The 15,114-nt window shown below is 43.6% G+C and overlaps 1 protein-coding gene across 1 annotated transcript; it reads right to left on the reverse strand.

Annotated features, from left to right (window-relative positions):
- Positions 1–9,615: 9,615 nt before the first annotated feature.
- Positions 9,616–14,306, reverse strand: LOC115123939 (BRCA1-associated ATM activator 1-like; the record flags this gene model as incomplete). The annotated part of the gene is made up of 6 exons (XM_065014799.1): positions 9,616–10,891; positions 11,027–11,089; positions 12,431–12,660; positions 13,740–13,824; positions 13,962–14,035; positions 14,126–14,306. Coding segments are annotated over 6 exons (1,623 nt in total), but the record flags the coding sequence as incomplete, so codon positions are not given.
- Positions 14,307–15,114: the final 808 nt, after the last annotated feature.

The following is a 15,114-nucleotide window of genomic DNA, read 5'->3' on the forward strand; positions in this document are numbered from 1 at the left end:
AGCCTTGGTTCTGTTCTGAGCTGTGTTTGTTTTTCTACTGGCTAGCCTTGGTTCTGTTCTGATAAATACACCACTGTGTTTGTTTTTCTACAGGCTAGCCTTGGTTCTGTTCTGATAAATACAACACTGTTTGTTTTTCTACTGGCTAGCCTTGGTTCTGTTCTGATAAATACAACACTGTGTTTGTTTTTCTACAGGCTAGCCTTGGTTCTGTTCTGAGCTGTGTTTGTTTTTCTACAGGCTAGCCTTGGTTCTGTTCTGATAAATACAACACTGTGTTTGTTTTTCTACAGGCTAGCCTTGGTTCTGTTCTGAGCTGTGTTTGTTTTTCTACAGGCTAGCCTTGGTTCTGTTCTGATAAATACACCACTGTGTTTGTTTTTCTACTGGCTAGCCTTGGTTCTGTTCTGATAAATACACCACTGTGTTTGTTTTTCTACAGGCTAGCCTTGGTTCTGTTCTGATAAATACACCACTGCAATTCGCTGACCCCACGCCTCACTGTCTCCTTATTGTGTGTTTGTACTGGGTTAGTGTGTGTGTGTGTGTGTGTTTGTACTGGGTTAGTGTGTGTGTGTGTGTGTGTGTGTGTGTGTTTGTGTGTGTGTGTGTGTGTGTGTGTGTGTGTGTGTGTGTGTGTGTGTGTGTGTGTGTGTGTGTGTGTGTGTGTGTGTGTGTGTTTCAAACACGGTCAAATGCTACAGCTTTCAGTGAGTCACAGAGGTTTGGATATTTTCTTTATTGGTAAAATACACAAGAAGGGGCCTCCCGAGTGGGGCAGAGGTCTAAGGCGCTGCATCGCAGTGCTAAAGGCGTCACCACAGACCTGGTTTCGATCCCGGGATGTGTCGTAGCCGACCGGGAGAGCCATGAGGCGGTGCACAATTGGCCCAGCATCGTCCTGTTTCGGGAAGGGTTTGGCCGGCCGGGTTTGTCCTTGTCACATTGCGCTCTAGCGATTCCTTGCCGGGCGGATGCACGCTGACTTCGGTCATCAGTTGGACGGTGTTTTCCCTCCAACACATTGGTGCGGCTGTCTTCCGAGTTAAGCGAGCACTGTGTCAAGAAGCAGTGCGGTCATGTTTCGGCTCTCGGCCTTCGCCTCTCCCGAGTTCGTACGGGAGTTGCAAGCGATGGGACAAGACAGTAACTAATATTGGATATCACTAAATTGGGGAGGAACTAACTGACCTTGGATCAGTCTATGGAGGCCTGTTTATTCCAAACCTGACTAACTGACCCTAGCATCAACCTTAGCAGAGACACTAGCTAACTGACCTTGGATCAGTCTACGGAGGCCTGTTTAGTCCAAACCTAACTAACTAACCCCAGCATCGACCTTAGCAGAGACACTAGCTAACTGACCTTGGATCAGTCTATGGAGGCCTGTTTATTCCAAACCTGACAGGCTGATTACACTACGAGCGTTGCAAAATACATTTAGAAATCTATATTATTCAATTATTGCAGCCAGACTGCTGGCCAACGAGTGTCTGCGTTGCCAAGGGCTAAAATAGAAGTCACTTGTATTTGTGACGCAGATTACGCTGCAAGTCCTGCCTCTCCCATCTCCTCATTGGTTTATAGAAGCAGGTACCCACGTGCCATCTCCTCATTGGTTTATAGAAGCAGGTACCCACGTGCCATCTCCTCATTGGTTTATAGAAGCAGGTACCCACGTGCCATCTCCTCATTGGTTTATAGAAGCAGGTACCCACGTGCCACCTCCTCATTGGTTTATAGGAGCAGGTACCCACGTGCCATCTTCTCATTGGTTTATAGGAGCAGGTACCCACGTGCCATCTCCTCATTGGTTTATAGGAGCAGGTACCCACGTGCCATCTCCTCATTGGTTTATAGGAGCAGGTACCCACGTGCCATCTCCTCATTGGTTTATAGGAGCAGGTACCCACGTGCCATCTCCTCATTGGTTTATAGGAGCACGTACCCACGTGCCATCTCCTCATTGGTTTATAGAAGCAGGTACCCACGTGCCATCTCCTCATTGGTTTATAGGAGCAGGTACCCACGTGCCATCTCCTCATTGGTTTATAGAAGCAGGTACCCATCTCCTCATTGGTTATACCCACGTAGGTGACTGAAAGACGAACGGAGACACGAGCTAATTTATGAAAATTGCCAATTGCAATCTAAAGTCCAGAGGAGAAAAGGCCTGGAAGGAGGAGATATATTATATACATGGTACATATACTAGTACTGTATATATATCTATCTATATAGTATTATATACATGGTACATATACTAGTACTGTATATATATCTATATATTATTATATACATGGTACATATACTAGTACTATATATATATATTATTATTATATACATGGTACATATACTAGTACTGTATATATATCTATATATTATTATATACATGGTACATATACTAGCACTATATATATATATTATTATATACAGCTTGGAAGGAGGAGAGATGACTAGAAACGATTTGGTTGACCATTTTATGTGTGGATTCATCTGGTGGAGTAAAGGACCTTGTGCATTTCAGGTAAAATAACAACTCAATGTCTATATCCCAGGACAAATTAGCTAGCAACAGCTAGCTAGCTTAATAGTACATATTAGCTAGCAAGTGCAAGCTAGCTAGCTAAATTTCCAATATGTTAAATGCTTTTCGACCTGTCCCCAAATTAATGTAATTGGTTCAGAGTTTGTTTTGATATTTTAACCTGCGTGTCGTGATCGCGTTTGGGTAAAATACATGTATTCACGATGGCGTACGATGGTGCACGGCCGGTTTGGGTTCCGTGTAACTAACTGACCTTGGATCAGTCTACGGAGGCCTGTCTAGTCCAAACCTAACTAACTGACCCCAGCATCAACATTAGCAGAGACACCAGCTAACTGACCTTGGATCAGTCTATGGAGGCCTGTTTAGTCCAAACCTAACTAACTGACCCCAGCATCAACCTTAGCAGAGACACTAGCTAACTGACCTTGGATCAGTCTATGGAGGCCTGTCTAGCTAACTGACCTTGGATCTGTTTAGCTAACTGGTGTCCTACATTCTGGTCTTTTCCTGCTGATCTGAGTTCATTTTTAGCCGTGGTACATTCAGCTACAGAGATGGAAGAGGGGAGGGGAGAGAGAGAAAGAAACATGGAGAGAGAGAGAGGCAGAGGGAGAGAGAGAGAGGCAGAGGGAGAGAGAGAAAGAAACATGGAGAGAGAGAGAGGCAGAGGGAGAGAGATAAAGAAACATGGAGAGAGAGAGAGAGGCAGAGGGAGAGAGATAAAGAAACATGGAGAGAGAGAGAGGCAGAGGGAGAGAGAGAAAGAAACATGGAGAGATAAAGAAACATGGAGCGAGAGAGAGATTGAGGGAGGGAGAGAGAGAGAGAAAGAAACATGGACAATGGCCTGGTTTAGTCAGTCTGTGGATACAGCACCTCTGGGACCTGATGGAGGGAGAAACGGAGAGAGATAGAGGGAGGGAGAGAGAGACGGAGGGAGAGAGAGAGAGGGAGGGAGAGACAGAGAGAGGGAGAAGGAGGGAGGGAGGGAGAGACGGAGAGAGTGAGAAGGAGGGAGAGATGGAGAGAGAGGGAGGGAGCAGGAGGGAAGGAGAGACAGGGAGAGGGGTTAGAGAGTGAAAAGGGAAGAGAAGAGAGAGGAGGAGAGAATAGGAAAGACAGGAAATGGGGAGGGATAGAGAGTAACGGGGAGGAGAGAGAACGAGAGCAAAGATCTAGAGAGAAAAGGAGATAGGAGAAGGGGTCATGTTTCCTATTCACACACTTCCTGCCCAGAGACAAATGGAGCAACTGAAAAAATTAACAACTCACACACACAGACAGACATCACATTAGACAGAATACCACCCTCCCTCTCAAACCAACCCCCTGTGGTGCCCTACAAAGCCAGGGAGAGCAGGAAAGAGAGAAAAGAGGAGGGATGGAAAAGAGAGGAGAGATGGAAAGAAACTCTTTGTTTATAGTAGAGTTCAGATGGAAGGAACCCCTTCGTTTATAGTAGAGTTCAGATGGAAAGAAACTCTTCGTTTATAGTAGAGTTCAGATGGAAAGAAACTCTTTGTTTATAGTAGAGTTCAGATGGAAGGAAACTCTTCGTTTATAGTAGAGAGTTCAGATGGAAAGAAACTCTTCGTTTATAGTAGAGAGTTCAGATGGAAAGAAACTTCGTTTATAGTAGAGTTTAGATGGAAGGAAATCTTCGTTTATAGTAGAGTTCAGATGGAAAGAAACTCTTTGTTTATAGTAGAGTTCAGATGGAAGGAAACTCTTCGTTTATAGTAGAGAGTTCAGATGGAAGGAAACTCTTCGTTTATAGTAGAGAGTACAGATGGAAAGAAACTCTTCGTTTATAGTAGAGAGTACAGATGGAAAGAAACTCTTCGTTTATAGTAGAGTTCAGATGGAAAGAAACTCTTCGTTTATAGTAGAGAGTTCAGATGGAAAGAAACTCTTCGTTTATAGTAGAGTTCAGATGGAAAGAAACTCTTCGTTTATAGTAGAGTTCAGATGGAAAGAAACTCTTCGTTTATAGTAGAGTTCAGATGGAAAGAAACTCTTCGTTTATAGTAGAGTTCAGATGGAAAGAAACTCTTCGTTTATAGTAGAGTTCAGATGGAAAGAAACTCTTCGTTTATAGTAGAGTTCAGATGGAAGGAAACTCTTTGTTTATAGTAGAGTTCAGACGGAAAGAAACTCTTCGTTTATAGTAGAGAGTTCAGATGGAAAGAAACTCTTTGTTTATAGTAGAGTTCAGATGGAAGGAAACTCTTTGTTTATAGTAGAGTTCAGATGGAAAGAAACTCTTCGTTTATAGTAGAGTTCAGATGGAAAGAAACTCTTTGTTTATAGTAGAGAGTTCAGATGGAAAGAAACTCTTCGTTTATAGTAGAGTTCAGATGGAAAGAAACTCTTTGTTTATAGTAGAGAGTTCAGATGGAAAGAAACTCTTTGTTTATAGTAGAGAGTTCAGATGGAAAGAAACTCTTTGTTTATAGTAGAGAGTTCAGATGGAAAGAAACTCTTTGTTTATAGTAGAGTTCAGATGGAAAGAAACTCTTCGTTTATAGTAGAGTTCAGATGGAAGGAAACTCTTCGTTTATAGTAGAGTTCAGATGGAAGGAAACTCTTTGTTTATAGTAGAGTTCAGATGGAAAGAAACTCTTCGTTTATAGTAGAGAGTTCAGATGGAAAGAAACTCTTCGTTTATAGTAGAGGAGAAGAGAACACAGGACTTCTTGTCCTTCCAGACCACTGAGTGTGTTTTTGTTTGTACAAACAATAGTTGCACTGAAACCTCTCCTCATGTAACCCCTGTACACACACACACACCCCCGGGCAACACAAACCGTGATGACATTGAATCAACATGGAAAACTGATTAGATGTGAAGAAGTCAGGGAGTCTTTTATTCACCCAACTGGCAACCTAAATACAATGACACGGTGACATTCTGTTGTTGATTTCAGCCAATGACACGGTGACATTCTGTTGTTGATTTCAGCCAATGACACGGTGACATTCTGTTGTTGATTTCAGCCAATGACACGGTGACATTCTGTTGTTGATATTATTATATACATGGTACATATACTAGTACTGTATATATATATATATTATTATGTACATGATACATATACTAGTATTGTATATATATATATATATATATTATTATATACATGGTACATATACTAGTACTGTATATATATATATATATATATCTATATATTATAATATACATGGTACATATACTAGTACTGTATATATTATTATATACATGGTACATATACTAGTACTGTATATATATATATATGTTATTATTATTTACATGGTATATATACTAGTACTGTATATATATATATATATTATTATATACATGGTACATATACTAGTACTGTAGATATATATCTATATATTATTATATACATGGTACATATACTAGTACTGTATATATATCTATATATTATTATATACATGGTACATATACTAGTACTGTATATATATATATATATATATTGTTATATACATGGTATATATACTAGTACTGTATATATATATATATATATATTGTTATATACATGGTATATATACTAGTACTGTATATATATATATATATATATCTATATATTATTATTTACATGGTATATATACTAGTACTGTATATATATATATATATATATTGTTATATACATGGTACATATACTAGTACTGTATATATATATATATATATATATTATATTTACATGGTATATATTATTAGTACTGTATATATATATATCTATATATTATTATTTACATGGTATATATACTAGTACTGTATATATATATATATATATATATATATCTATATATGATTATTTACATGGTATATATATATATCTACATATTGTTATATACATGGTACATATACTAGTACTGTATATATATATATCTATATATTATTATTTACATGGTATATATACTAGTACTGTAAATCAAAACTAGAGGTTGAAGTGATGTCTGCCCAGAGGGACAGAACAACAAACACAAAACCAGTGGACGTGGCTGTGTGTGGCTGTGTGTGTGTGTGGCTGTGTGTGAGTGAGTGGACGTGTTTATCTCTATACTTGTGAGGACCAGAAGTGACCCACAAGAATAGCAAACAAACAAACGTGACAAACTAGGGGCCATTTTGTTAGTCCCCACAAGGTCAAATGCTATGGAATTAGTGTTAGGGTTAGAATTATGGTTAGAATCAGGGTTAGAATTATGGTTAGAATCAGGGTTAGAATTATGGTTAGAATCAGGGTTAGAATTATGGTTAGTTTTAGGGTTAGAATTAAAGTAAGGAATAGAACTGAATTGTGTGTCCCCACAAGGTTAGTTATACAAACTGTGTGTGTGTGTGTGTGTGTGTGTGTGTGTGTGTGTGTGTGAGTGGACGTGGCTGTGTGGCTGTGTGTGTGAGTGGACGTGGCTGTGTGTGTGTGTGTGTGTGTGTGTGTGTGTGAAGTCCCATGACTTTGGTTAAGCTGATATTTCCTCGAGGGTCGTTTGATTGGACCTAAAGCTGAACTCTGGTATTTAATAACGAGGGAGGGAGATCTCTGGACACTCTCAGATGTTAGTGATGTGGCTGTTAGACTGTTGACTCTGGACACTCTCAGATGTTAGTGATGTGGCTGTTGGACTGTTGACTCTGAACTCAAAGGAAGACGTCGACTCACTGCACACACACTGAAATTACTACCCAGCATGCACGCACACACACACACACACACACGCACATACACACACACTACTACCCAGCATGGAGTAGAGTCTATACACACACTGATAACACATACACACACTGATAACACATTCAACTTACATACAAACACACCCAGTATTCATCATTGTCCCTAGTAGTGGGCGGGTCGGTTCCTATGTCAGACCGTTTTATCTGACATGACACTAAAATCACACACCAGGATCAATAGTTTTTTCCCCCACAGTGTTGATTCTATGTCAGAAGATTCTATCACTTCAGAAGGGCCTAGTGGTTAGAGCGTTGGCCTAGTGGTTAGAGCGTTGGCCTAGTGGTTAGAGCGTTGGCCTAGTGGTTAGAGCGTTGGACTAGTGGTTAGAGCGTTGGCCTAGTGGTTAGAGCGTTGGCCTAGTGGTTAGAGCGTTGGCCTAGTGGTTAGAGCGATGGCCTAGTGGTTAGAGCGTTGGCCTGGTGGTTAGAGCGTTGGACTAGTGGTTGGAGCGTTGGCCTGGTGGTTAGAGCGTTGGCCTGGTGGTTAGAGCGTTGGATTGGTGGTTAGAGCGTTGGATTGGTGGTTAGAGCGTTGGCCTGGTGGTTAGAGCGTTGGCCTGGTGGTTAGAGCGTTGGCCTGGTGGTTAGAGCGTTGGCCTAGTGGTTAGAGCGTTGGCCTAGTGGTTAGAGCGTTGGCCTAGTGGTTAGAGCATTGGCCTAGTGGTTAGAGCGTTGGACTAGTGGTTAGAGCGTTGGACTAGTGGTTAGAGCGTTGGACTAGTGGTTAGAGCGTTGGCCTAGTGGTTAGAGCGTTGGCCTAGTGGTTAGAGCGTTGGCCTAGTGGTTAGAGCGTTGGCCTAGTGGTTAGAGCGTTGGCCTAGTGGTTAGAGCGTTGGCCTAGTGGTTAGAGCGTTGGCCTAGTGGTTAGAGCGTTGGCCTAGGGGTTAGAGCGTTGGCCTAGGGGTTAGAGCGTTGGCCTAGTGGTTAGAGCGTTGGCCTAGTGGTTAGAGCGTTGGACTAGTGGTTAGAGCGTTGGACTAGTGGTTAGAGCGTTGGCCTAGTGGTTAGAGCGTTGGCCTAGTGGTTAGAGCGTTGGCCTAGTGGTTAGAGCGTTGGCCTAGTGGTTATAGCGTTGGCCTAGTAACCGAAAGGTTTCAAGATCGAATCCCCGAGCCGACAAGGTAAAAATCTGCCGTTCTGCCCCTGAACAAGGCAGTTAACCCACCGTTCCCCTGAACAAGGCAGTTAACCCACCATTCCCCTGAACAAGGCAGTTAACCCACCGTTCCCCTGAACAAGGCAGTTAACCCACCGTTCCCCTGAACAAGGCAGTTAACCCACTGTTCCCCTGAACAAGGCAGATCAGAGCCTGTGGTTTCTACCACTTCAGAAGGGGCACAGACAGCTGACCTGGGGTCAGAGCCTATGGTTTCTACCACTTCAGAAGGGGCACAGACAGCTGACCTGGGGTCAGAGTGTATGGTTTCTACCACTTCAGAAGGGACACAGACAGCTGACCTGGGGTCAGAGTGTATGGTTTCTACCACTTCAGAAGGGACACAGACAGCTGACCTGGGGTCAGAGTGTATGGTTTCCACCACTTCAGAAGGGACACAGACAGCTGACCTGGGGTCAGAGCCTATGGTTTCTACCACTTCAGAAGGGACACAGACAGCTGACCTGGGGTCAGAGCCTATGGTTTCTACCACTTCAGAAGGGACACAGACAGCTGACCTGGGGTCAGAGCCTATGGTTTCCACACAGTCGGTCGGTCAGAAACATTGATCAGTGTAAAGTTCCAGGGAACTCTAATCTCCAGGAACCATTAAGACTGATCAGCATGGGGAAGACATTACTACATCTCTCCTCTCCCTACCTCTCATTCCTTCCTCCCTCTCCTTTTCTCTCTCCCTCATACCTCCCTCCCTCTTCTCTTCCTTCCTCCCTCTCTCCTCTCCCTACACCTCACACACTACTTCTCGCCTTCCTCCCTACCTCTCTCCTTCACTTTTCTCCCAAGTGAAAAATATATTCTCTGTGCCCTCGCTCTCTCCCTAACTCTGTCTACCCTCGCTCCCCTCTCCTCTCTTTCTCCTACTCCTCACTCTCCTCTCCTCTCTCTCCCTATCCCCTCCTCCTCTCTTTCTCCTACTCCTCTCTCTCCTCTCCTCTCTTTCTCCTACTACTCGCTCTCCTCTCCTCTCTTTCTCCTACTACTCGCTCTCCTCTCCTCTCTTCCTCCTACTCCTCACTCTCCCCACTCTCTCTCCTCAGTCTCCTCCCTCTCTCCTCCTCACTCTCCTCCCTCACTCTCCTCCCTCTCTCTCCTCACTCTCTCCTCCCTCTCTCTCAACATACCAAGTCAGGAAAACATTGACACCATTGGTTTGAAATATCAAAAGAGTATCTTTATTTATTTTCCTGCTAGATGATCAAGAGTTATGTCCCAATGGGACTCTAACTACAGTCACTAGTCAACGTACAGAGGAGAAACAATCATCACAAATAAAACGGTGTTAGTCCATCACAACGTGTGTCGGTCAGTAACAGTCTACTATAACCTCGTCAGTGTGTGAGGTGTCTGTAGAGTTCAGGACGTGTGTAGGTCAGTAACAGTCTACTATAACCTCGTCAGTGTGTGAGGTGTCTGTAGAGTTCAGGACGTGTGTAGGTCAGTAACAGTCTACTATAACCTCGTCAGTGTGTGAGGTGTCTGTAGAGTTCAGAATGTCCTCCAGTAGAGAGAGAGGTGAGTTCTGGACATGGTCACTACTCTGTGATAACACACTCTGCCTCTCCTCTAGACCCAATGACCACAGCACCTCACACACCCTCGCGCTACCCTCACACACACTCTTCCCTGTCGACCTATCGCAGGCTTCGGAACCAGCCCCGTCTGTCCTATCAGAATCTCTGTTCTTGTTCGGCCTATCACAACCTACTTCCCTGGACTCTTTAACCCAATCAGATCCTCTCTTCTCCTGTAACTTCCTCGTGACCTCCCGCTCCCAAACCTGACCCCTCAGATCAAAAGTCACCTTGGCAACTGTTGTGTCGTCAGTTGTCATAGCACCTTTCCCTAGCGACCGGGACGGACACACCGCGTCTCGTAGTCGTAGCAACAGACTACAGGCTTTTAAAGCTACAGGTCTGTCGCAATCAAACAGGCCATTGAGTAACGCTGTTACAACACCGAGCTCCACCAACCGAGACAGACCACACACTACAGATGTAGTTGGGTGTCTGTGTGTGGGGGGTATGTGTGTGTCAGTTGGGTGTGTGTGTGTGTCAGTTGGGGTGTGTGTTAGAAGGGGTGAGGGCTGGCTTGGCGTCACAGCGTAGGGGTGTGTGAGGTCAGTGTGTGTTAGTAGGTTTGTCCCTCCAGAGCCACCGTAAGGGGGAGGAGCTGACCCCAGCTCTGACTCCTGGTGACCTGGTAGTGTTTCCTCCATCAGGAGCTCAACCAGCTCCAGGGTGTGAACTTTGACCTCCCAGTCCAGATCGGTGCTGCCCAGCGATAGGACAGAACACAGCGAGGAGGAGGAGGAGGAAGATGATGGGTGTGTCTTTAGCCAGCTGATGAAGTACTGGACCACAGCACGTCTGGGGAAGCCCTCTGAATCCTGAGACAGGATGTCTAGTAACTGACCCAGGGTCTGCTCCTGGAGAGAACACACACAGTAACAACAGGTAACTGACCCAGGATCTGCTCCTGGAGAGAACACACACAGTAATAACAGGTAACTGACCCAGGGTCTGCTCCTGGAGAGAACACACAGTAACAACAGTTAACTGACCCAGGGTCTGCTCCTGGAGAGAACACACACAGTAACACCAGTTAACTGACCCAGGATCTGTTCCTGGAGAGAACACACACAGTAACACCAGTTAACTGACCCAGGGTCTGCTCCTGGAGAGAACACACACAGTAACACCAGTTAACTGACCCAGGGTCTGCTCCTGGAGAGAACACACAGTAACACCAGTTAACTGACCCAGGGTCTGCTCCTGGAGAGAACACACAGTAACACCAGTTAACTGACCCAGGGTCTGTTCCTGGAGAGAACACACACAGTAACACCAGTTAACTGACCCAGGATCTGCTCCTGGAGAGAATACACACAGTAACAACAGTTAACTGTATAACTGTGTACTGAAGGCTCAGTACAGTATACAGTGGGGCAAAAAAGTATTTAGTCAGCCACCAATTGTGCAAGTTCTCCCACTTAAAAAGATGAGAGAGGCCTGTAATTTTCATCTTAGGTACACTTCAACTATGACAGACAAAATGAGAAATAAAATCCAGAAAATCACATTGTAGGATTTTTTAATGAATTTATTTGCAAATTATGGTGGAAAATAAGTAACACAAAGACTACAGCTGCTATTCATTTCATTTTACTGTTTGCGATTCACTAATGATTATTTTTGATTCGATTCGATTCACCGCGATTGAACCGGATTCCAACTACTACAATGGCGAATCGAATCATTTGATTCGATTCACCAAGATTGAACCGGATTCCAACTACTACAATGGCGAAACGAATCATTTGATTCGATTCACCAAGATTGAACCGGATTCCAACTACTACAATGGCGAAACGAATCATTTGATTCGATTCACCAAGATTGAACCGGATTCCAACTACTACAATGGCGAAACGAATCATTTGATTCGATTCACCAAGATTGAACCGGATTCCAACTACTACAATGGCGAATCGAATCATTTGATTCGATTCACCAAGATTGAACCGGATTCCAACTACTACAATGGCGAAACGAATCATTTGATTCGATTCACCAAGATTGAACCGGATTCCAACTACTACAATGGCGAAACGAATCATTTGATTCGATTCACCAAGATTGAACCGGATTCCAACTACTACAATGGCGAAACGAATCATTTGATTCGATTCACCAAGATTGAACCGGATTCCAACTACTACAATGGCGAAACGAATAATTTGATTCGTCAAAATGTATTGTTTTAAAATATTAGATTTATATGAATTAAACAAATATTCATAAAAAGTCAAATGTATATATATATATACACAAATAATAAAATATATATATATATACACAAATCTTCATTAAAAAAAAAAAACATGTGTATATATATATGTATATTGAGAAATGTGAAGCGGGGCATGCGTTATACAGTAAATGAAATGTGTAGGTCAGAGTCTCACCTGTGTCTGGTTCCCTGGCTCCCCCTGCTGGTCACTGAGTGGTAGTGTCCTGGCCAGGGCAGAGATGGCACTAGCCCTCACATAGCTCTCCTGGTCACACAGCGCCTCCAGCAGGATAGGAGTGACGGTGCAGCTTAACGCCTCACACAGCTGGCCGAGGAACTCCAGAGTGGAGTCTCGAACCTCCCAACGCACGTCACACACACGCTTCTTTAGCACGGGCAGGAGGTCTGTTACGACACACACGCACGCACGCACGCACGCGCACACACACACACACACTTCTTTAGAACGGGAAGGAGGTCTGTTACATCACACAAAAGCTTCTTTAGCACGGGAAGGAGATCTGTTACGACACACACACACACACACACACTTCTTTAGCACGGGAAGGAGATCTGTTACATCACACACACACACACGCTTCTTTAGCACGGGAAGGAGATCTGTTACAACACACACACACACACACTTCTTTAGCACGGGAAGGAGATCTGTTACGACACACACGGGAAAAAACATCAGTATAAATATCTGTTAAGCATCAACAGAAACAGCCACATCTGACCAGATATATTGACTCCCTGTACCTTCAGTGACCAGATATATTGACTCCCTGAACCTTCAGTGACCAGATATATTGACTCCCTGTACCTTCAGTGACCAGATATATTGACTCCCTGTACCTTCAGTGACCAGATATATTGACTCCCTGTACCTTCAGTGACCAGATATATTGACTCCCTGTACCTTCAGTGACCAGATATATTGATGTTGACTCCCTGTACCTTCAGTGACCAGATATATTGATGTTGACTCCCTGTAACTTCAGTGACCAGATATATTGATGTTGACTCCCTGTACCTTCAGTGACCAGATATATTGACTCCCTGTACCTTCAGTGACCAGATATATTGACTCCCTGAACCTTCAGTGACCAGATATATTGACTCCCTGTACCTTCAGTGACCAGATATATTGACTCCCTGAACCTTCAGTGACCAGATATATTGACTCCCTGTACCTTCAGTGACCAGATATATTGATATTGACTCCCTGTACCTTCAGTGACCAGATATATTGACTCCCTGTACCTTCGGTGACCAGATATATTGATGTTTGATTGGTTCTCTGTACCTTCAGTGACCAGATATATTGATGTTTGATTGGTTCTCTGTACCTTCAGTGACCAGATATATTGATGTTTGATTGGTTCTCTGTACCTTCAGTAACCAGATATACTGATGTTTGATTGGTTCTCTGTACCTTCAGTAACCAGATATACTGATGTTTGATTGGTTCTCTGTACCTTCAGTGACCAGATCAGCCAGTGAGTTAGGCTCTGGAGACACACGAAGCCACCTCAACATGGCCTGGTAGTTCTTCTGGAGCACCTGAACACAGGAGACAGAAGGAAACACACACACACACACACACAGTGGTCATTAATCCACTAGGAAACTAGGAGAGACGGGGAGAAACCAAACTGAGTTAGATGTTGTGTGTTGGGTGTTTGTAAGGTGTGTCTCACGGTGGGGTCTGATTCAGGGTTCTGTAGGTTCTGCACTAGAACATGGAACACCTCCGCCACCCGTTCCACAGCTCCTAAAACAACAACGCTTTTTAAAAATTAATTTAGTTCGCTTTTAAACATGATTGTATTCCTGAACACGCTCCCAGAGTCTAGATTCTCACCAGGGCAGGTGCTAAGGCTAGCCAGGGAGTCTAGGCAACACCTCTGGACCTTGCTGCAGCCAATCAGGTTGGTGGATGCTTTGCTACAGCCAATAGCAGCCTTGCTCTCGGGTGAGGGGGAGTGGCCGTTACAGATCCTCAGGAGTGACACCACAGCAAGGATCACAGCGGCAGATGACTCCTGAGAGAGAGACAGAGACAGAGAGAGACCGAGACAGACAGAGAGAGAGAGACAGAGAGAGAGACAGAGAGAGACAGACACAGAGAGACAGACAGAGAGAGAGAGAGAAAGAGAGAAATAGAGAGAGAAAGAAAGAGAGGGAGAGAGAGACAATCCCTCTACTGCTAGATTGCTAAGGACCATCCATGACAAACAAAAGAGGGTGACAGCTCTACCATGTCTGTTATGATAGACTCTTACCATGTCTGTAGTGACTCTTAATAGTAAATCCCTCTATGATAGCTATGGGATATGCTATCTGTTATGTCTCTAAGGTCCATGACAAACCATGTCTGTTATGGAGAAGACACTCTTACCATGTCTGTTATGATAGACTCTTACCATGTCTGTTATGATAGACTCTTACCATGTCTGTTATGATAGACTCTTACCATGTCTGTTATGATAGACTCTTACCATGTCTGTTATGATAGACTCTTACCATGTCTGTTATGATAGACTCTTACCATGTCTGTTATGATAGACTCTTACCATGTCTGTTATGATAGACTCTTACCATGTCTGTTATGATAGACTCTTACCATGTCTGTTATGATAGACTCTTACCATGTCTGTTATGATAGACTCTTACCATGTCTGTTATGATAGACTCTTACCATGTCTGTTATGATAGACTCTTACCATGTCTGTTATGATAGACTCTTACCATGTCTGTTATGATAGACTCTTACCATGTCTGTTATGATAGACTCTTACCATGTCTGTTATGATAGACTCTTACCATGTCTGTTATGATAGACTCTTACCA

Source organism: Oncorhynchus nerka, unplaced genomic scaffold (genome assembly GCF_034236695.1).
Source record: "Oncorhynchus nerka isolate Pitt River unplaced genomic scaffold, Oner_Uvic_2.0 unplaced_scaffold_2094, whole genome shotgun sequence".
In the NCBI taxonomy this organism is placed as follows: Eukaryota; Metazoa; Chordata; class Actinopteri; order Salmoniformes; family Salmonidae; genus Oncorhynchus; species Oncorhynchus nerka.